This window comes from Simochromis diagramma, unplaced genomic scaffold (assembly GCF_900408965.1).
Source record: "Simochromis diagramma unplaced genomic scaffold, fSimDia1.1 OVJJ01000387.1, whole genome shotgun sequence".
NCBI classification, from domain to species: Eukaryota; Metazoa; Chordata; class Actinopteri; order Cichliformes; family Cichlidae; genus Simochromis; species Simochromis diagramma.
The window spans coordinates 7,296,231-7,316,344 of NW_024387152.1; the positions used below are offsets into that span (position 1 = coordinate 7,296,231).

Below are 20,114 nucleotides of genomic sequence, written 5' to 3' on the forward strand. Positions count from 1 at the left end.
ACACACTCAGCAGGTAGTACTGAAGTTTCATACAGAAGACATTATTTTTTTAATAAACAGCTTGGATATGATTTGGAATTTTGCTATTTTTGAAGTCAGAATATAATAATTTCTGATTATCTTTCCATGCAATTAAATTTAAAAGCCCACATCTCTTACGTTTGGGATAGGTAAATACAATATTACTTCTACTTAGACACGAATAAAGACAAAGCACAGGTGAAAGTCATACAGACTGGAAGTTATTGTGCAACACGTTTGAAATGACATGCGCCACCACACAATTGCTTCAAAGTCCTTTTGGCACCACATTTTATTTTATTACATAAACATAACTCTGCTCAACTCGTCATCGATCCAACGATTCTCATTGGTTGATCGGTTTTGCCTGCTTTCTTTTTCAGTTGTGAGAGAGCAGTTATGACAGTGGAAACACAAACAAACAAACAAACAAACTTGCAGTTGTTGAATTGAGGAGATGCAGATAGATTGGAGACATTTCTCACTTTGCAAAGCAGGAGAAGAAGATGGCTTTTACAGGCCTATAGCTTCTACCTAAGGGGACATGTCAAAATGTTTTCATTGGGAAAAGACAAAAAAAATCAGGAAACAAAATTAAATATAGAATAGGATTGTCTCCAGTTCCATCCCTGGGCTTCATAGGTAAAGTAAAGACTCTGCTGTGCTTTCCTATTTCTGGTTATTGCTACTGAGCCACAACGGCACTCAGCTTCCACATGTATTCAAAGTGGGAATGTCCATGACTGTAAAGAGGGAAATGCCATAGTATTGTAATTTCAGTGTAAGCGATGACATGTTGGAAAACTGGTTATGTAATAGATATGTAATATACGACATACTGTTATCCAGATAATCCAGATATTACACTTTTATAGCAAGTTAACAAAGTGCTTTCCAAGAAAAACTAAAAACACAGTTAGAAGCTGCACAATAAACAATTGGTATCAACAAAGCAATGTAACATAATAAAACAATAACTGCGTTTATCAAACTGATATAACAGTGAATAATTAAAAGAGCAAAGGAAGTCTTTCATTGATTCTGGATAGTCATTTATTCTCCAAAAGATTTCATATACAACAAGCTTTAACTGACAGCCTTGGGTGAGTCATCTGTATATGATGGAGGCTTTGTCTCTTTTTCATCACCGATCGTATCTTCTCAGATTTCATCACTTTATGCTTCTTATCATATCACCACAAACTTATCTAAGTGAAGCGCTGCAAGCTGTGGTCACATTAACCACCAGAGACTCATTATTTTTCAATTTTTCAGGTGAGATTAACAGATAAATTATTAATCCAACAGTGAAACATGTTCACCTCACTGAGGAAAGTTGAGAGTTATTAACAGCTCGCCATCACCTTGGTAGAAGTGCCCCACTTAGTGGTCAAAAATCACCAACACTGCACGTGAACACTGCTCACTCAAGCAGAAGTCAAAGGGGTGCAGTGTACACACAGAAACATGTTTGCAACTTGTATGGTTCTCAGTATCATTATGTGGACAACAGATGGATTTCAGTGTGACCTTAAGCTGAAAATACAGGATCCAACATAAACACTGAAACAGTTTTTTTTAATTCAACACTGCAAACATATAAACTTTATAAATTATAGGAAACACAAAGTGTGAAACTGCACCAACGATGAGGAGCCAGTGGTTCCTGAGCAACACTGCTGCAAAGGGTGAATTTTGGACGACACCTTATCATCCACCGGCATCCTCATAAGGGTGTAGACATCAAACTTGCTTTAGGTAAATTGATAACCAATAAATAAATATTAGGGAGTTTAAAACAACATAAACATGCCGTAAATAATGATATTTATGATCACGCCTTTTTTTAAATTAAAAAATAAAAACACTAATTTCAGCCTCCATCTTTAATTCGTTCCAGTCTTATAGAGCAGTTTACCTGGTTCACAATTCAAAATAATCTTTATTAATCTGATCCTGGGCTTTGGTGTAGGTCCTGGGTTCATCTGGGCTATGAAATAAATCATTTTAGCTCTCTTCCCTCTCCCTTTAAGCCAACTTTCTTTGGATAGGCTACCTCTAGTAAGCAGAATATTCAAACTGTTGGTGGATAGGGTTTCTGTGCTTCTCCCAGATCTGCCTGGCTGTCTGGGGTAAACATATTGAGGACAGCCAAAGCCAAAGGTTTAGAATTTGGTCATGTTTATTTTGAGCATCTACCTTTGTAAAAGCACATACTTGATAAAAATAAGGAAAAGGCTTAACATGAATTTGTGGAGCACTTGTATGCTTCCTGTGGAAACTGGTGTATAAACAAATAAGAACCGGTCATACAGTAAAACATAGTTGCATGATATGTATTCATAGGACAGGCTGATTCTGGTGCTGCTTGTGGTTTGAAAGGGAGTTCTTCCTTCCCTCTGTCACCAGGTGGTTGCTCGTAGAGGGTCATGTGATTGTTGAGGGTTTTAAAAAATATATATATTGTAGAGTCTTTACCTTACAAAATAAAACTGAATTGAATTGAAAATGAATAAGAGATTTTAAGATATAATACAACGCCATGACATAAACAAAACAATTATCCCCATAAATAGGGGACTTAAACTCTTGCCATAGACAGGGTATTTACATGGATCTTAAAATGAAATTAATTTAATAATGGATGAAGTTAATCTCTTATTATTTTGACGCTATCTTTTGATAACAATGTGCGTTATATACATTTACATAAATGGCAATGGTAATCATCAAAACGTTATTATAACTTTAAAAGGAGGCTTTCTTATCTTAAAATGTCCATTTTTAGCAAGCACAAGTAGTATTTGCCATTTTAAAGACATTACAGGCAGAACGTTATTGAAACAGCTGCATAACAATTAGCCTACCAAGTGCCCCACTAAAGGTTTTATGAGGAAGTTATTATTACGTTAGAATATATTCAGTGGTACATTAATGTTTTGATGTGGGCTTTTTATTTTCTTAAAGTCTTTTTACAAATGTTAAAGGCGAAGTCATGCATGCAGTGTAACCAGCCTGTCTTTTTGAGCAGCCGTTAGCAGCAGCTCACATGGGTCGTTTCCGGGGAATGTGTGTAGCAGCTCTGCAGCAGTGGTGCTCTTGAACAGACCTTTAGTATTTCGTCCCGGCTAAATTTCAACTGATAAAACGCCAGCAGCTCCCTGTTACTGTCTGTAGATAACCAATACAAACCGCATTAAGCATATATTACATGGAAACAATGATTTATTGTGGTTGCTAATTTCGGGTCTTCATCGGGACCGGGGGACTGAAGGGACAGAGGAGTTATATCGCGCAGGTAAGTGTGAGAAATGTGCATGTGTGTGTATATTCTTGGTGTCTTTAAAAAAATAAACAAACAAGTAATATATAGGTATATGATACTTTGCGTTAGCTGGAAATGTTTCACAAAAGAATATTTTATTTGTCGTTATATTTATCACGCAGTTGCAGAGCTTGTTTGTGTTTATGGCAGTGAGTGAAACTGTGATTTCCTCCAATGCCGTCAAGTTGTGAGCTGGAAGGGCTGAACGCGACTGTTTTCCAGAAGCACTTACACAATGTTAGATTTATTTAAACATGTCCGCGTTATCTCTGCTTTCGTGTCGGCTAAATGTGCCTGTTACGACTTCCACTCCTGATGAAAGCGTTGCATTGGGCAGGCTTGTTTTTATCCAGCACAAGCGCCGCTAGAGGCGCTCTACTTGCTAAATTAACAGCTAACGTTTTCTCAAGTGTGCTCACACTGGATCTGCTATCAGAGAGTTAGCTTGAAGTTGCAACCAAGTTTAAATGTAAGTTCTGCAGCTTTGCGTTATATTTTTGTTCGATCAATTGCAATAACTTTGTTTCGAGAGTCGCACAATGTACTGTTTGTAGATATATAAGGTAACAATTTGTTTTCACTGCGATTTAATTGTTGGGTTGGCAGAAGCTAATGTTAGCTACTTAGCTGTGGGAAGTTGTTAGCTCTTAGCTGAATAGCATGCATGCTTGTTTAACTGGTTGCTGGAGAGCAGGTGAAATACAGCAGTTAGATCTGTGATAATGTGCTCATATTTTGATATTGTATAATTGAGCAATTTTACATATTAGTGCTATTTCTTCAATTTGTAAACTCTGTAACATATTGTATTATTTAAATAGTGTAGTCTGTTACTGTTACTGTCTTGGAGCAGCTGTAATCCAGATAATTTCCTTAGAGAGAGGGTAGAATTAAGACTCAAAAATCAACTTTGAGTAATTATTTATTGACTGGTAATGTGTGTTATATTTGAAATGTACTCAATAAATGAATGAAATTCATTCCAACCCATTTACACTGTAGTTATTATTAGATATCCCAATGGTGACTGCTTAGGTTAAGAGCATTACAGGCGACTATATTGTGTTACTTTCCTTTTTCTTTAATTAATTTTGACATTAAGTTTACTTCTGTATCAAACAGTTGTTCTATTTAAATTGCAAAATATCACTGATGGGTTGCTTGCTTTAGAGACAGATAATGAAATTTCTAGGGCACTTTTTTGAGTACACCTTGCTAGTCCTGGTTTAGACCCCCTTTTTTCCTCGGCTGCCTTAATTCCTTCTGGCACAAATTCAACAAGATGCTGGAAACATTCCTCAGAGATTTTGGTTTATATTGAATTGGAAGCACAAAGTACCACACAGTTAGTGCATATTTGTCTGCTGCACATAGACGAGGTTCCCATTCCACCACATTCAAAAGGTTGTCTGTTGGATTGATGTCTGGAAATTGTGGAGGCCATTTGATTTCAATGCACTTCAGTTTAATTTATATAGCCCTTAATCACAACCACAGTTGCCTCAAGGAACTTTATATTGTTAGGTCAAGACCATACAATAATACAGAAGAAACGAAGAAAACGGCAACAATCATGTGACCCTCTGTGCGCTAGCACTTTGGTGACATTGGGAAAGAAAAACTCCCTTTTTTTTAAGAGGAAAAAAGAAAACAGTTTGAGATGATTTGAGCTTTTTGGTCATCTTTATGAAAGCAGCCATCAGAAGATGGGTAGACTGTGTTCATAAAGGGATGGCCATGGTCAGCAGAAATGCAGAGGTAGGCTGTGGCATTTAAATAGTTCTCAGTTGGTACTAATGCCTCTTTTCCACTAGTACCTACTCAGCTTGACTTGACCTGGTTTTTAGGGTTTTCCATTAGGTGGTAGTATCTGGTACCAGGTACTTTATTAGTACTTGCTCGGCTGGGGTTCCAAGTGAGCTGAGTCGATCTGAAAATGTAACAGCAACTGACTGCATGCCAATGATCGGTCAGTCAGTGGTGTCGCGACTTTTTCACAGAGCCGCCATTTTTAAAAGGCATACACCAAGCAGCAGATATACCGTTGTCTCGACGTCCTCCATTATTGCATTGTGTTTGTGTTGCATACAAACAACGTCATGGGACTTTCGGTGACATTACTGCAACGACCCATAGCACATTGAGGTGTTACTCAATTGTAATTGAAATCAACCTTAACCGAGTGAAGTCAAGTAGGTACTAAGAGAAAAAGGCTTAGGTAATACGAAGCAGGAAGCATCATTTCATGTGAATACTTTATTCTGACCATAATTTTTGAATGCTGCAACATTGTTCCAATTTTCTGTCCAGTTTTGGCCTCAGTTTTCTGTTCTTAGCTCTCAGGAGTGGCACCTCATGTGGTGTCCTGCTGCCTTAGCCCATCTGCTTCAAGGTTTGATATGCTTGCATTCCCAATTGTAGCGGGTGCTTGAGTTAATGTTGCCTTCCTATCAGCTTGAAACCGTTTGGCTATTCTACTTGAACCTCTAGTATCAACAAGGCAATTTTGCTCTAAGAACAATTGCTCACTGGATATTTTTTCTTTTCTTTTTTTTTAACCATAGTTATTAGACAGCTCTTTAGCTGACGTGACTTAGATATGTATGTTGAAAAAGATTTTGCTGTTAATTTGCTCTGTAGTTTATTTTCTTTAATAACTTTGACACATCTTATGTGATTTTTAAAGTTCAAACAACAAATATGCCAACACTCGCATACTTCATTCTTAGTGCCTTCATTTTTAATATCTGTTACATTTACAATAGATTTTGGTATTGACTTGCAAAAATGTAGATCTCAGTTGATACTGGATCTTTAGGGATTAACATAAATTCAGATATCTATATATGAATTCATATTCTCTATTTGCATACATATTTACATGGAGTATTTCAGAGATCTATTGAAAATAGCAATGAAGTCATTGTTTGTTAACTTGTCCTTAAGATCACAGTCTGCTCAACTGTGAATTGTACTCTGCTGCATGTGCTGCAGACAGTACTGAGTGTATTGTAAATGATGGCTCTGGAGTTATTTGTTTGGGTTTAATGTCAACCATGTCATAGTCAGTGTTCATCGCTGAGACATCTGAGCTCTCTCTTGTGTGTCTTTGCACTTGCACTGGGAAATTTAAATAAAGTAAAATATTTATGTTTGAGTTATTGGTTATCTTTGTGTTTGCAGCATGGACGATGAGGGAGATGATAATCTATGCTTTGACACTGACTCAGATTTAGTAGAAAATAAGGACGGTACCAGGTGTCAAGTCAAATGGACTCAGGAAGAGGTAAGTTGAAAGAAGTCTCAGGACAACCTTTTCTCTTCCTACAGCATCTTGATTTTCACATAATTTATTCAGTTACTGTTACTAATGTCATATTGTTGGTTGTTTTTTGGCTCATATTAATTAACTACCTGGCTAACTCAGTATCTGTAAATGTCGTAATGTGTTGATGATAACCCATGTACTGTGTTTGGATTTATTTTCTCTGACATTTAGGATGAAAATCTCAAAATTCTGGTCTGCAACATTGGAAAAAAAGATTGGAAAACTATTGCTAGTTTTTTACCAGTAAGTTTTGGTACATGCAGACATCGTTCAAGAATAAGATGAATAACAGCAGTGAATTCTGAGTTAATACAGCGTGACATGTCTTGTTCCTTGTACAGGGGCGAACAGAATACCAGTGTATGCACCGCTGGCGAAAATATCTGGATCCTGACTTAATTAAAGGCTTCTGGTCCAAAGAGGAAGATGAAAAGGTGGGAAAATGAAAAACATGGTTTTAGTTTGGATATTTTCCTTTTTTTGTTATTTAAATTCTGTTTTTACTTTTGTATTTTTCTCTGGATAGATAGTAGAGCTTGTGGCCAAGTATGGCACCAAGCACTGGACTCTAATTTCAAAGCATCTAAAGGGTCGATTGGGGAAGCAGTGCCGTGATCGCTGGCACAATCACCTCGACCCAATGATCAGTAAGAGCTGCTGGACTGATGAAGAGGATCTCATCATCTATAAAGCCCACTCCATTCTGGGAAACCGGTGGACTGAGATTTCCAGGCTGCTCCCAGGAAGGTGGGCCAGTTAGCTAGCAATGACTGAATTTTTAAAATATGATTAGCAGTCAAAATGCAATTTATTTATTTATTTTTTTCTGGCAGGTCTGACAATTCTGTGAAGAATCATTGGAATTCGACCATCAAACGTAAAGCAGAGCTGGGCTTCTTTAGAGATGCTGCTCAAAGCATTTCCATTGATATTCAGCAATTTGTGGATGGAGAGGTACAGTGCTTATTGGATGTAGTTCATACTTTTTAAGGCTTCATTTTCAGTTATAACTGATGAGATATGCCAGTATTGTTAGATAGATTTTATACTGGGACATAGCCAGTTCAAAAAATTCAAAGCTGCTTGTTTTTAATGTCACTAAACTACCATTTTTCCTGCAGTTTTAAGTTACAGTAAACGTTGATATTGTTAATTGTGAATTAATATTACATGATGTGTTACAGGTGGATTTCAAATGTGACGTTGTTTTAGATGCCGAACCAGTAACTCCTGAAGTGGTGAGCTTGCTATAGCTGTATTTCTGAAGAAAAGATTTAGGAATTCATAAATACCTAAATCTTTCAGGATTTCACACAAGCTGTTCTCATCCGACAAGTTTGGTTTACCTATTGTGCGTTTTGCTCTGCTGCAGCTCAGGCCTGAGAAGTCAATGCAGGACAAGGAGCACCATAAAGCCAAGCAGAAGACTGCTGCTCCACCTCCGCAGAGGTCTACATCAAAGAGAGAGTCTTCCTCCCCCAGTAATTCTTTGCTCCCCAGCTCAAAATCCAGTCCCAGCTCTGGCGCCGCACCACCAGCCATGCAGGTGGACCAGAAAAAGTTTGCTGATGCAGCACTAAGGATGATTGCTGAGGACATGTTGCCCCTCAGGTGAGTTCTTCTGCTGATAGTTGAGATAGTGTTGGTTTGTGATTCACTGAAGGAGGTTTGGTAATCCTTAAGTCAATGCAATTTTCTTGTCACTCTGTGGTTATGTTGAAAACTTTGTAAAAGCTTTTATATATTGAATTAATATTTACTGTATATCATTAAATGTATGATTCACTTTATTCCGCACAGCTTTGTTGAAGGGGCTGGCTTCAGGTCTTTCATGAGTACGATCAGCCCTGAGTACAACAAGCTATCCCAGCGCGCAGTGGCCCTGCAGCTTTATGACGAGGTGGAACGAGCCATCAAGCCTCAGCTCATCCGTGATCTTAAATCCTGCCTTGCCACAATGAAAGATGGTGAAAGTGCCATTCATGTCACCGTTGATCTCTGGGCAGGGGCTCAAACCCTGCCAGTAGAGGATCCCATTGTTGTTGTCCAGCTTCACTTTATCAGTGATTCCTGGCAGCTCCGCCGTCCTATTGTGGCCTTCCGTCATGTCAGCCACAAAAACCTCAGCACTTGTGTGTCCAGGGAGCTCGAAGGTGTGCTGCTCAGCTACGGGATCTTTCCTCGCAGCATCGGCTACGTCCTTGCCAACCAGGCCAAAGAAGCCTTAGCTACAAACAACTTGTTCTGCGACTACAAGATTATGTGCACGTCCAATAGAGGAGAACCGGATGGAGATGAAGTGCTGGCCTTTCTGTCAGACCAAATGTCTGAAGCAGAGTCCCCTTTTTCCGAGCTGCAGATGGGGACAAGGACTACATGTGCTGCCAGGACACTGCAGATAGTGATTAGGGATGCCTTAAGAAATTCAAGAGTAGTAGAGAACCTGCTCTCACAGGTCCACAATGTGGTGGCTTTCTTCAAGAGCAGCCCCTACTGGAGCGAGGTATGAGACTAAAGGATTTAAATGTTATTTCCAAGGTATTTAAAGCTGGGTTTCAATATATTCATTTTCATTGCGAGGGAGAAAAACAGAATTTAAGAGATGTTTCCTCTTGCTTACATTATTTAGTGTAATGTGGCAAATGTTTTACAGAAAAGATGCAGACCTGAGCTCTTTTAACAAGATTATTTTTGCCCTTTTTCTCTTTTTTCTTTTAAATTAGGTTTTGATGAAGGAGTACAATGTGTCTTTGTGCCCTTCCTCTAGCAACTGTCGTTGGAACTCCATGATGCTATCATTACGGCGAATGGTCCAGGAGTCTGTCTGGAGCTCCATCATGACTCTCCTGGCCCAGGCACGCATAGAGGCTAGTGACACAGCCAGCGCCCCACCACTGGTCATGGTTAAGAGGGAACAAGTGATTGACATTCTAGGTCTTCTTGAGCCCTTTGAGGAGGCTTTACAGGTAACAGAGCAAGTCTCTCTATAATGGAATTTCCAAATCTACATGTGTAACCTTTTGTTCAGTAATCCCATAATCAGGCTAAGAAGAAATGTGAACGGGGTCTTTAATAGAAGACATGTTTGTGTCTTATCTATCGTAGGTCCTGCAGGGAAATGGTGTGACTATGTCTCTCATCATACCGTCCCTCATTGGACTTGATAAAACCTTGGAGAATTGTGTCACCAACTACACCCACTTCTGCAAGGCCCTGCGCACAGGCCTCTACACACACTTCCAGCCAGTGATTCACCAGAAGGACATGATACTAGCTGCTGTGCTGGATCCTAGGATCAAACTGCAGGTACCAAATTAGGCCAGAAGCATAGCGGACTTCTGTAGATTTATATTTAATTGAATATGCGTGTTGAGTAGATAAAGGAAAAAAATGTGTGTACATTTAAAACAACCATTTTTTTTGCAGCCGTTTTCTGATGACAACCAGGATGAACAGAATGATTTCCTAACACCTCCGTCAAAATCTGAGGCTCGCAGCATTGTTGAGTCCACATTAGAAAACATGGAAGCCTCAACTTTTCCTACTGTTGAGGCAGAGAAAGATCAGACAGGGAGTGGGCTGGAGCACGATGTGAAAGAAGAAAGCCAGACAGATGGCGTGATGGACACTTGTGCTGGCAGCTCAGACAACAACTGTCCTGAAATCAGTGAAAACGACCTCAAGAGGAAGTCCATCTTCAACTTCCTTCAGCCGCCTGCAAAGACTCTAAAGATGTCAGAGTTCGACGTGTACCTGTCTGAACCGCTGTGGGAAAGCAACTCTACTCTTCAGTACTGGAAATGTGCTTCTCGATTCCCGAAGCTCCAAGGCCTCGCCAAGAAGCTGCTGGCGGTGCCCGCCACATCTGGAGGTTTTGACCGTTTCAGTCCGATGGCTGCGTGCATTGTGAAAGCAAAAAGGAACCGCTTGCCACCTCACACCACAGAGAGACTGCTACTATACAAAAACTCTGTAAAAGTGAAGACTGTTAAAAAGCCCAGTCGGGCTGCTAAACACTGATGGATAACAGCTGAGTGTGGCAGAGCTTTCACAGCATTAAACAGAAACTCTGCCTCTACTTTTAAAAACTGTGCCATACTCTAAGAAGGAGGGTGAACTGCTAATACCTCGTATATTGTAGCAAATGAATCAGCTGACTCTTTCTTCCTAGAACGCATTTGCTGGTCTGCATTAAAAAAAAACAAAAAACAAGTCCTGTGTTACAGCTGGTTTCATCAGTTTGTTAAAGGGACGCATTCTGGTCAATGATCCTCACAGCTTCATACCTGCAGCAGCGATAGAGATGCACACTGTCTCTGTATGCTGTACGGTGCTGCTCAGAGTTGTACTTTGTCCCTTCCACACATGATTCAAGTCAGAGCTCTCTACTGAATTGGGAAATGGCAAATTAGAAATGGAGTCGGTGAATGAATGGCATCTGATTCACTTCAAACCAAAATGAGTTCAGCTTGTATCGTTCTTTTGCAGAATTTCATGTTTTCTGACTGCAATTTTTGTTAAGACAGTAATAAAATGTCAAATCAGAGGTTGAATGCTTATTTATTTCCACTATGCACTGATAAATGAGATATTTGCTGCCAAACGTGATGGAATAGTAGATGTTTATATTGAATTTGTCTATTCAGTCCCTCCAGCAAAAATCATTTATATTTTATAGTCAAATGAGAAATCCACTGTACGTTTCTTTCAGGCATTACAGTTTTGTTTCATTCATTCTAACGTGAAATACGTTACAAGTTTTTGCTTGCATTAAACATTGGAGTATGTATCAGCTGTGTTATCAAGAAACTGAGATATCTGCTAGAAACTGGAATATTGGAATATGTCTGATATTAAAGACAGTTTGCGACTGAAGAAAACTGTGAGAACATTATTTTAATTCTCTCATTGATTCATCTTCAGTTGAAACTGCGTCAAATCAGCTGCCAATAAGTAATTTAAATGCATTCTATTTTATTTTTGTGTTATTATTCATTTATATTTTATTGCGTCATTGTAGTGCATTTTACTTGTTTTAGTTGCATTCTAGTTTGTAAAGCAAGTTGTGCAGCATGGGCTGTTGGAAATGTGCTCGATCAATAAACCTGACCTTGATAATGTGTGGAGGGAGCCAGAAACATGCTGCTGTTTGCACATATTTAATAATGGGCTCTGCAGAGGAGCTAAAGAAGAGTCCAGCATGTTGCTCTGACTGTGTAACTCCTAAAGGTACAGTAACGGCAACATTGCCTAGTGACTGATCAGGCCAGTAACATTTCTGTTTCTCATATAAACCATGTCAGTGACTTCAGCAGAGATATTTCGTTAGTCAGGGTAAATACAAGGATTAGCTACCGAACATGTGCTTTTGCTTAATGTCTGACTGCGAGTGACTGAAAATGTGTTTACTTTAAAAAATGAAATATGTATTTGGCCACAGTAACTAAAGGTTCGCTAACTAAAAACTAACTAAAATGTAGCTTTAAAAATAGCTGAGAACAACCTATTTTAATAACCTCACTCCACTTCCTGCCACTGTACAAAAATGAAGCCAAAATTCCCTTTTCATGGGGACTGCCATCACTTTGTATTTTTGAAGCCAGTGTGTGCGTAGTAGTGAATAAAAGCTGATCAAAAGTACTCAAATACAACCATTTGTACACATCAAAAGAAAAATTCAGTTCACATCAATTTTATTTGTGCCAATTTTAAACCTTTATTATATTATATATAATATAATATTGCAAGGTAACATCCCTACAATAACGCAGAGATTGTAGGGATGTTACCTCAAAAAGTCAAAATAAATCACAAAGAGACAATATTAGAAAAAAAATTTAATACCCGCCCATCCTGAGGGTATATTACATCCGTAAACCCAGGAGAGGCTGTATTTGCAAGGTAACATCCCTACAATAACGCAGAGAAAACCCAACAATCCGAAGATCCCCTATGAGCAAGCACTTGGCGACAGTGGGAAGGAAAAACTCCCTTTTAACAGGAAGAAACCTTCAGTAGAACCAGGCTCAGTGAGGGGCAGCCATCTACCTCGACCGGTTGGGGGTGATGAAGCGACATAGATGAAATGCATGTCACTTCCTCACACATGCAGAGATGTCCTTATTGTCTTACATTTATGATGTTATAGCAAATACAGCCTCTCCTGGGTTATGGATGTAATATACCCTCAGGATGGGCGGGTATTAAAATTTTTTTTCTAATATTGTCTCTTTGTGATTTATTTTGACTTTGGAAACAAAGAAATAGATATTTTTTAACCAGCTTAAAAGCTGATTATTTCTTTGGAGTCAGTGTGAGAACTGGTAGGAGGATTTTTTAGATGTGTTTGGGTTTGGCTGAAGGCCGGCGCTTGAGTATTTTTGCACCAGGATTGTATACTCTACGTAGAGTTGACTGGGAAATAAGTTCAGGTGAATGGGGATGAAACATTTCTTCTTCTGCCTTGGGAGTAACAGTGGACTTGAGGTTGAGTGAGCTCCTAGACTCAGACTGCTTCTTTGAGTTGTCTACAGTTTTAGACCGGGCCCTAGTGGAAATAGGAGGTAGCAGGCCACGCACTGCTTTTAGCTTACTGTCATATGTGGTAAGCTTGTTACCCATTTTACCCTTAAGGTCTCTAATTTCTTTCTGTTGTTCTTTCAGCTCATTGTCGTCTTTGGATGGAAAGTATTCCGCATTACTCAGGTCAAATCTCACCTTTTTCCGGGCTATTTGTTCATCCCCATCCTTTCTTTGCTGCTCTGGGGAGGCTTTTTTCTCGACTTGCACAGTGCGGCCGAGGGTGTCATAAAGTCCCTTCAGCTGTTGAGCAGTTTTCAGACGGGCTATGTTATTTTCTTGGGATGAAATTTTCTTCCCAGGTTCCTGCGTCTCATTTTCAAATTTAATTATTTGCTTAGTTTTAACCTCAAGGCAGTTTTCCAGGCGGTCGATAGTAAAACGTTGCCTTGCCAGCTCCTTTATCTCACTTTCTGATTCCAGGACTTTAGCTTTTAACTCTTTCCTCGACGTTATGTTGTTACATTCCTTCTCCCTAAGACGTACTTTCAGTTCATCATTTTTCTTTGTCAGTTGGTTTTTCTCATCTATTGCCCAGCGCTTTCCCGCTTTATACTCCTCATTTTGTCTTTGACACTTTTTAAGTTCAGCCTGTAGTTTCTCTTTTTCTTCTTCCAAACTTTTAACTTTCTGTTGACGGCAGTACACCTCCCCAGGTAGTGTAAGAAGCTCGTCTATCCTTCTTTCAAGGAAGTCATTACGATGAATGTACTTCTCATTGTTCTGAATCTCAGTCTGAAGCTGCTCATTTTGTTTCTGCAGTTCTTTAAGTGTTTCATTTTTTTCCTCAATTGTCTTGCTTAGCTTCATCTTGAGTTCTTGTTTTTCCTGCTCATTTTTGATTTTAAGGACAACCAGAGATTCCACCTCCTTTTCTTTCTTGTCCCGCATCGTTTTTTCAGTGGCACACTTATTTTCAAGGTGTTTGATTGCCTTATGAAGAGCCCGAATTTTTGCCTCATATTTGTTTGTGAGATCTACATTCTGTGACTCTGCGGACCTTAGCTGGGATTTGGTTTCCAGCAAAACATTTTCCATTTTTTCCATCTTTTCATCTTTGGATTCCTCTTTCATCTTCGCAACCAGTTCCTGTTCTTCTTTCAAAGATGCCTCAAGACTTGAAATCTTAGAATTCTTTTCATCGATTTCCTCCAACTGAAGCTTTTCAGCTTGTTTGTACTTTTGTATTTCATTTCTGAGCACCTGCATTTCTTTGGACTCCTCTTTCATCTTTGCAACCAGTCCCTGCTCTTCTTTCAAAGATGCCTCAAGACTTGAAATCCTACAATTCTTTTCTTGGATTTCCTCAAGCTGAAGTTTTTCAGCCTTTTTGTAATTTTCTATCTCATTTCTGAGCATCTGCATATCAAAGTAGCTTAGGGAGCTCATTTTGAAATGAATGTATTTAGTTTAGTTTATACGACGTGTTATTCTGTGTTTGAAAAATGATCTACTCAATGAGACAAAGTGTTCGCAAGTGGAAACTGTTAGTTCAGAACTATAGCGATCTATGGGTTCAAGGTATGTACTCGGGGGATATTTATAGGATCTGACTCCGCCCCCAGAACTGTCTTCAAAGGAGTTCAAGTGACGTTATCGCCGAACGTCGTGACATTCAAAGGACAGTCTATTATGATGTCATTTTGTACCAGAATGGGTTAAATTTGATATTGTGTCTTTGCAAGTTTGTTCAACTTGCATTGCGATTTTTTTTTTTAGCAGACTTTAGCGATCCTTCTACTTGGGCTGTCTTCAAGTTTAAGGTATCTGTCGTTTCCCACCGTATCCCGCCCCGATCGATCCATTTATGTACGAGCCCATCCGCCCCCGGATCCGTTCATCGGGGCTCATCGCTGCTGTTGTAGTCACCTGTCCGGAGCTAACAACAGCTGTTGAGCTGACTATTAAGTTAACATTATGCCCGCTAGTGTTAGGTTCACGTGTCCTACAAGTCACACTTTTTCTGTGATAAACAGTTGAATTAAATTCTTACAGCGTATGAGAGGTTAGCAGCGTCAAAACATTAGCAATAGGTGACAATAACGAGTGCTGGAGGATTTATTTAGTTATTTATTTAGATCCATTTCTTCAGTATAAGAAGCCATACTATCAGAACACCGCAATACAGATACAACTAATACTGGCGAACATCACAAAAGGTACAAGTACTTATTCTGCAGAAAAACTTTCACCATTTGTGCTTAAGAGTATATGAATTTATATGACTACTGCTTATGTTGAAGATTAAGCTCAGTTTTAATATTTCATGTCATTCTATAATGATCATAGCGTATGCAGAGATGACACATATTTGTCCATTTTAATATTCAGCTGAGCATGAATGGAATGTCAGAGTGGTGTCTGACAGTATATATGTATCTTATTATAATGAACATAGTGTATATATGTATGAATGTTTGATTCAAAGATAAGATTAGACATTTAAAATAAATGAATAACAAACAAAAATCTAGCAGGTTGAGCACTGTGTGAAGCAGGAAATATTCAAGCAGATGAAAAATATATTAAATGAAAATACTGAGCTTATCGTTGATCAGCTTGGATTGTGTAGATCACAAATCGTTTGGTCTGAATCTTTTTTTATTAAATTTTTATAATATCCATCGTGACTCTCTTTTTCATCAGTGGAACTCTGTCCCAGTCTGCTCCACCACCGGGAGATTCTCCGCTGTCCACGATGTCTTCACTGTGGATGCCAGTGAACACAAGAAAACTTGCAAATATCATTCAACATTGATAGTGCCTACACAGCTGTGCAAGTTATTTATGTCATGAGCAGTAGTGCACCTCTGTACAATTACAGTTGCTTTGCTTTTGAAGTGTGCTTTGATAAACCCAGATTGTCTTCCTCTCTTTTTTAGACTAGGTCTCACACCATCTGTGAGTTCAGGCTCAGGTAAGTTGGGACACTTTAGTTATCAATTTTGAGGAAAAGGCTGCATCACATTGATCTAAAGTTTTTAAAGTAAATAACAAGTTATTAGCAGAAAGCGAAACATGCTCAGCATTTTTTTTACAGTCTTTTAATCACATGGAGCCAGTTGACCAAATCATTATCATTAAAAATGTGGTATTATTCAATAAAGATAGTGGAAAATCACACTTCTACTCCATACCCCCAGACAAAAAGCAAACTGGTTATTGTGCAGTTTATTGTGCAGACTCAGTAGGCTACAGAGCATCATCATGTATCCCAAATCCAGAATAGATTTATAGTCTGTGACACCATTGAAGTTGCAACTATCCTGTTTATGCCATGTTTAGAATGAAATGAATCCTGTCAATCGCTACTATTCATATCAATAAATATGTTCTTCAGAACATGCATTGATATTTGCTGTTGGAAAGCACACACAGCCTCCATAAAATCCATGTCAACTTATTTAGTAAAAATATAACTGCATTATCAAAATAGTTTCCACGTTTGCGATGTTTCAGTTCAAAAGTGTTTTAAATCTGCATCAGTGATTTATGTCATTAAATTACCTCGTGATCTTCTTTCTGCCGCAGCAACTTAAGTCTTGCGATTCATGACAAGCCACGCTGTTAAAGCATCTCAAGGAGAGAAGAACATTTGAGGACAACTTGTTTGTATTGGAGCCAGGCACCAGAGGGCGATAGAGACGTTTTCTACTGTCTTTGATCCGGCACCAGTTACTACTACTTATGTCAAAAGAAAAACAGTGCGTCAACGAGTACTTCCTGTGTCGTGACCTCTCCTCTCACGTGTGCACGGAGGAAAGGTATAGAAGAAGCTGCTTTTACAGAGCTCAAATAAACTCGCTCGTTGTTTCCTGCTCAGAACTAAAGAAAGAAAAGGAGTGTTTGAGCGCAGTAGGGAAAAAAAACCCTCTTTCGCCATGGCTCTGTACCTGAAAGCAGCAGAGATCATGGAGAAGGTCGAGGGTAAACAGGGGGCTTTGAAAACTCTGGTTTACGACAGTCAATTCAAGAACATCAAACAGCTGTTCGCTCTGGTTTGTGAGACCCAGAAGTTTTCCTCCGTCCTGCAGGAGATCATCGAGTCCACCAAGCTACTCAGACATACCAAGCTAAAGATGCCCCTGGCTAAGGTGCTCGTGTACGACCTGTTGATAGGCCAGGGGCTGAAGTGTGGCGGATCCTGGAAGGCCATGATGATGAAGCATCGCTCCAGACTGCAGGCGGAGTTGGCTCGCATGAAGGTGAAGCAGAAGGTAAGCAGGAATGAAGACCTGCTTCCTTGCAGTGTCAAGCACCCCGCTGGAGACCAGTTGCCCAGATATGTACGTGTGAACACTCTGAAGACCACTGTGGAGGATGTTGTGGACTACCTGAAGAGGGATGGCTTCTCCTACCTGGGGAAGGCTTCCAGGCTGGAAGACTTATCCCTGAAAGACAGATACTTTTTGAGTGACCTGCACCTGCCAGAGCTGCTGGTCTTCTCTCCTAAAACTGACTTCCATGACCACTTCCTGTACAAAGCAGGCCACATAGTTCTGCAGGACAAAGCCAGCTGCCTCCCCGCTCATCTCCTTAGTCCTCCACCTGGTAGCCACATCATTGATGCCTGTGCCGCACCCGGCAACAAAACCAGCCAGCTGGCAGCCATCATGAAGAACAAGGGCAGGCTGTTTGCTTTTGATTTGGATGGAAAGCGCTTGGCCACAATGTCAACGCTCCTGCTCCGTGCAGGGGTCACCTGTCAGCAGCTGGCCAACCAGGACTTCCTGAAGGTGGACCCCGACAACCCGCAGTATAAGGATGTTGAGTACATCCTGCTCGATCCCTCCTGCAGTGGTTCAGGTAGAGTGACCAGTTATCCCTGTGTTTGTATGACTGCAGTAGGGTTCTTTATAACATCTGTGCATATGTATCTTCAATTTATGACACTTTAGTTTACTTTGAATGCAAAATGTATCATATTTATTTCATTTTTAAACATTGAATTTGTTGTTTATGTAACAAACCTTAGTCACAGATGTGGGTGTCCAGAGTAGAAACTGGAATAGAAACCTGTTTAGGCATCACCGATCCATCCTTCCTCTCTCAAGTTCAAGCAAATACTGCAAAACTTTGCTGCGTTTCACAAGTATAAGCAAGAATCAGAGTCCCAGTGTGCAAATAAAGAAACAAACAGCTTAATTATAGTAAAAAAAACAACAACAACCAAAAAAGCATTGTAATCTGTGTGTGACGGGGTTCAGGTATGGTGTGCCTCCAGGACAACACCTCTGCTGACCAGGAGAAGGAGCAGGCTCGTCTGGCCTCTTTGGCCTCCTTCCAGCTGCGCTGCCTTAACCACGCTCTCAGGTTTCCCAGCCTGAAGCGCCTGGTCTACTCCACATGCTCCATCCACAAACAGGAGAATGAGGAAGTGGTAGCTGCCTGTCTGCAGCAGAACCTCGGCTTCAGGTAGCAACAGCCTGAGGACATTCAGACTGTTTATTTATCATTTTAAAGCATTCTATTCTTATTTAGCTCTCTAGACGATGAAACCTGGAGATTTTTTTTTTATTTTTCTGTGATCTCTCCACCTTGACACACATGCATGTTATAGTAGCAGTACTGCATTGTAGTGTTGTCAATAAAATTGGACATTACAGGTGTGTGAGACCATTTTCAGGACTATGCAATGACACTGACGGCACAAGATTTAAGATTTTCATTAAATGAGGACTGTGACAAAGTGCAGTTAGCGACAGTGAAATAATTTCAAATATCCATAATACATATGTAATGGGGGGTGTTACGGTTTTGTTTGTAAGTGTAGAGATGCAGGCTGAGGTAGCTTTTACTAACTCAAAACATGTTTAAAAAAATGCAACAAACGTTCAGGTGTTCAGTGTTGGGGCTTTGCTCCCTGAGGTATGTTATTTATGCCAAACTGGTTGTTAGAAGTGTTATTCAAATCCTTTCGTGTCTCCCCGTCCAGACTGGTTCCTCTGTTGGCTGAGTGGCCTGAGCGAGGCCTGGAGCCCCTCCCACAGTGTCTGCGTGCCAGCACTGCCAAGACCCTCACGCACGGCTTCTTCGTGGCCCTGCTGGAGAAACACAGCGAGCCTGGAAATACAAAGCAGGAACTGGCTGTTCAGATAAGGTGAATACTTGAGTGTCATGTAAACTTACAAAAATAATCTTAACACCAGCTGTTACATTGAGTTATGGCCATGCAGGTCTGCACACACATCTGTGTGGTTAGCTAACAGTGTGTTTAGCTAAATAGCTTTTGGTTGTGTCTATTATATTTGACTTTCTGTATTTGTTCCCTGTCTGCTCATAAAAACATTGAATTTGTCAGTAATTTTTTTTCTTTTAGTTTAATTCTACTGTAACACTGTCTAGATCTGTTCAAATCTTTGTTTTGGGATAAAACATGATTACCTGATCAAAGTAGCTATGCAACTTATTATTTTAATGTTTCTCTCAGCAGTAGTACTGCGGAAGTTTCCTGTAGTGTTTTTAGATGAGTAGGTTGACTCTTGCTCTTTACTCCGTCACAGCGGCCCAGAGGTGAAACCACGCAATCTGCCTTCCTCTGAGAAGAGACCTGCAGCTTCAGAAGAAGACTGTGAAGCTTCAGAGACAGAGGACAGACCAACACCTGTAGGAGGACAGACTGGCAGCAAACCCAACAATAAGAAGAGGAGGAAGAGGAAGAAAAAAAAGAAGGGGGCAGAAACTGCAGAGTGAAATTTAAAATTGAACTGCTGCACAGTTCGTCTGGATGAACAGTGCTGTTGATTTCTAACTGAGATGTAACTGAAAAGTAAAGATACTTTTTATTTTTACTGCGTCACATCTGTGTATTATTGGTGTTGCTTGTTTTCGAGATACGTTTTCAGGTATTTTAGTCCCCTC

At 39.8% G+C, this 20,114-nt stretch overlaps 3 protein-coding genes across 5 annotated transcripts; 2 read left to right on the top strand and 1 right to left on the bottom strand.

Moving 5' to 3' along the window:
- Positions 1–3,057: 3,057 nt before the first annotated feature.
- On the top strand, positions 3,058–11,218 carry mybl2a (v-myb avian myeloblastosis viral oncogene homolog-like 2a). 2 transcript variants are annotated; one of them, XM_040047793.1, is made up of 12 exons: positions 3,058–3,319; positions 6,530–6,632; positions 6,846–6,917; positions 7,016–7,108; positions 7,201–7,421; positions 7,508–7,628; positions 7,859–7,912; positions 8,047–8,285; positions 8,475–9,177; positions 9,398–9,640; positions 9,780–9,980; positions 10,101–11,218. In XM_040047793.1, the coding sequence occupies exons 2-12, from the start codon at positions 6,531–6,533 to the stop codon at positions 10,692–10,694; spliced, it is 2,643 nt and encodes an 880-aa protein (XP_039903727.1). In that variant the 5' UTR covers positions 3,058–3,319; position 6,530; the 3' UTR covers positions 10,695–11,218. The 2 variants fall into 2 exon arrangements, with proteins under 2 accessions (XP_039903727.1, XP_039903726.1); XM_040047792.1 differs by lacking the exon at positions 3,058–3,319 and adding an exon at positions 3,423–3,815.
- Positions 10,419–20,044, top strand: nsun5 (NOP2/Sun RNA methyltransferase 5). Of its 2 annotated transcripts, XM_040047796.1 has the most exons (5): positions 10,419–10,423; positions 17,348–18,059; positions 18,461–18,668; positions 19,189–19,353; positions 19,757–20,044. In XM_040047796.1, exons 2-5 carry the CDS (start codon positions 17,408–17,410, stop codon positions 19,944–19,946), a joined length of 1,215 nt encoding a protein of 404 aa, XP_039903730.1. In that variant the 5' UTR covers positions 10,419–10,423; positions 17,348–17,407; the 3' UTR covers positions 19,947–20,044. The 2 variants fall into 2 exon arrangements, with proteins under 2 accessions (XP_039903730.1, XP_039903729.1); XM_040047795.1 differs by lacking the exon at positions 10,419–10,423 and having other exon boundaries at positions 16,814–18,059.
- Positions 12,575–15,023, bottom strand: LOC120743853 (myosin-10-like). Its single transcript, XM_040047794.1, has one exon. It carries the CDS (start codon positions 14,640–14,642, stop codon positions 13,011–13,013), a length of 1,632 nt encoding a protein of 543 aa, XP_039903728.1. The 5' UTR covers positions 14,643–15,023; the 3' UTR covers positions 12,575–13,010.
- Positions 20,045–20,114: the final 70 nt, after the last annotated feature.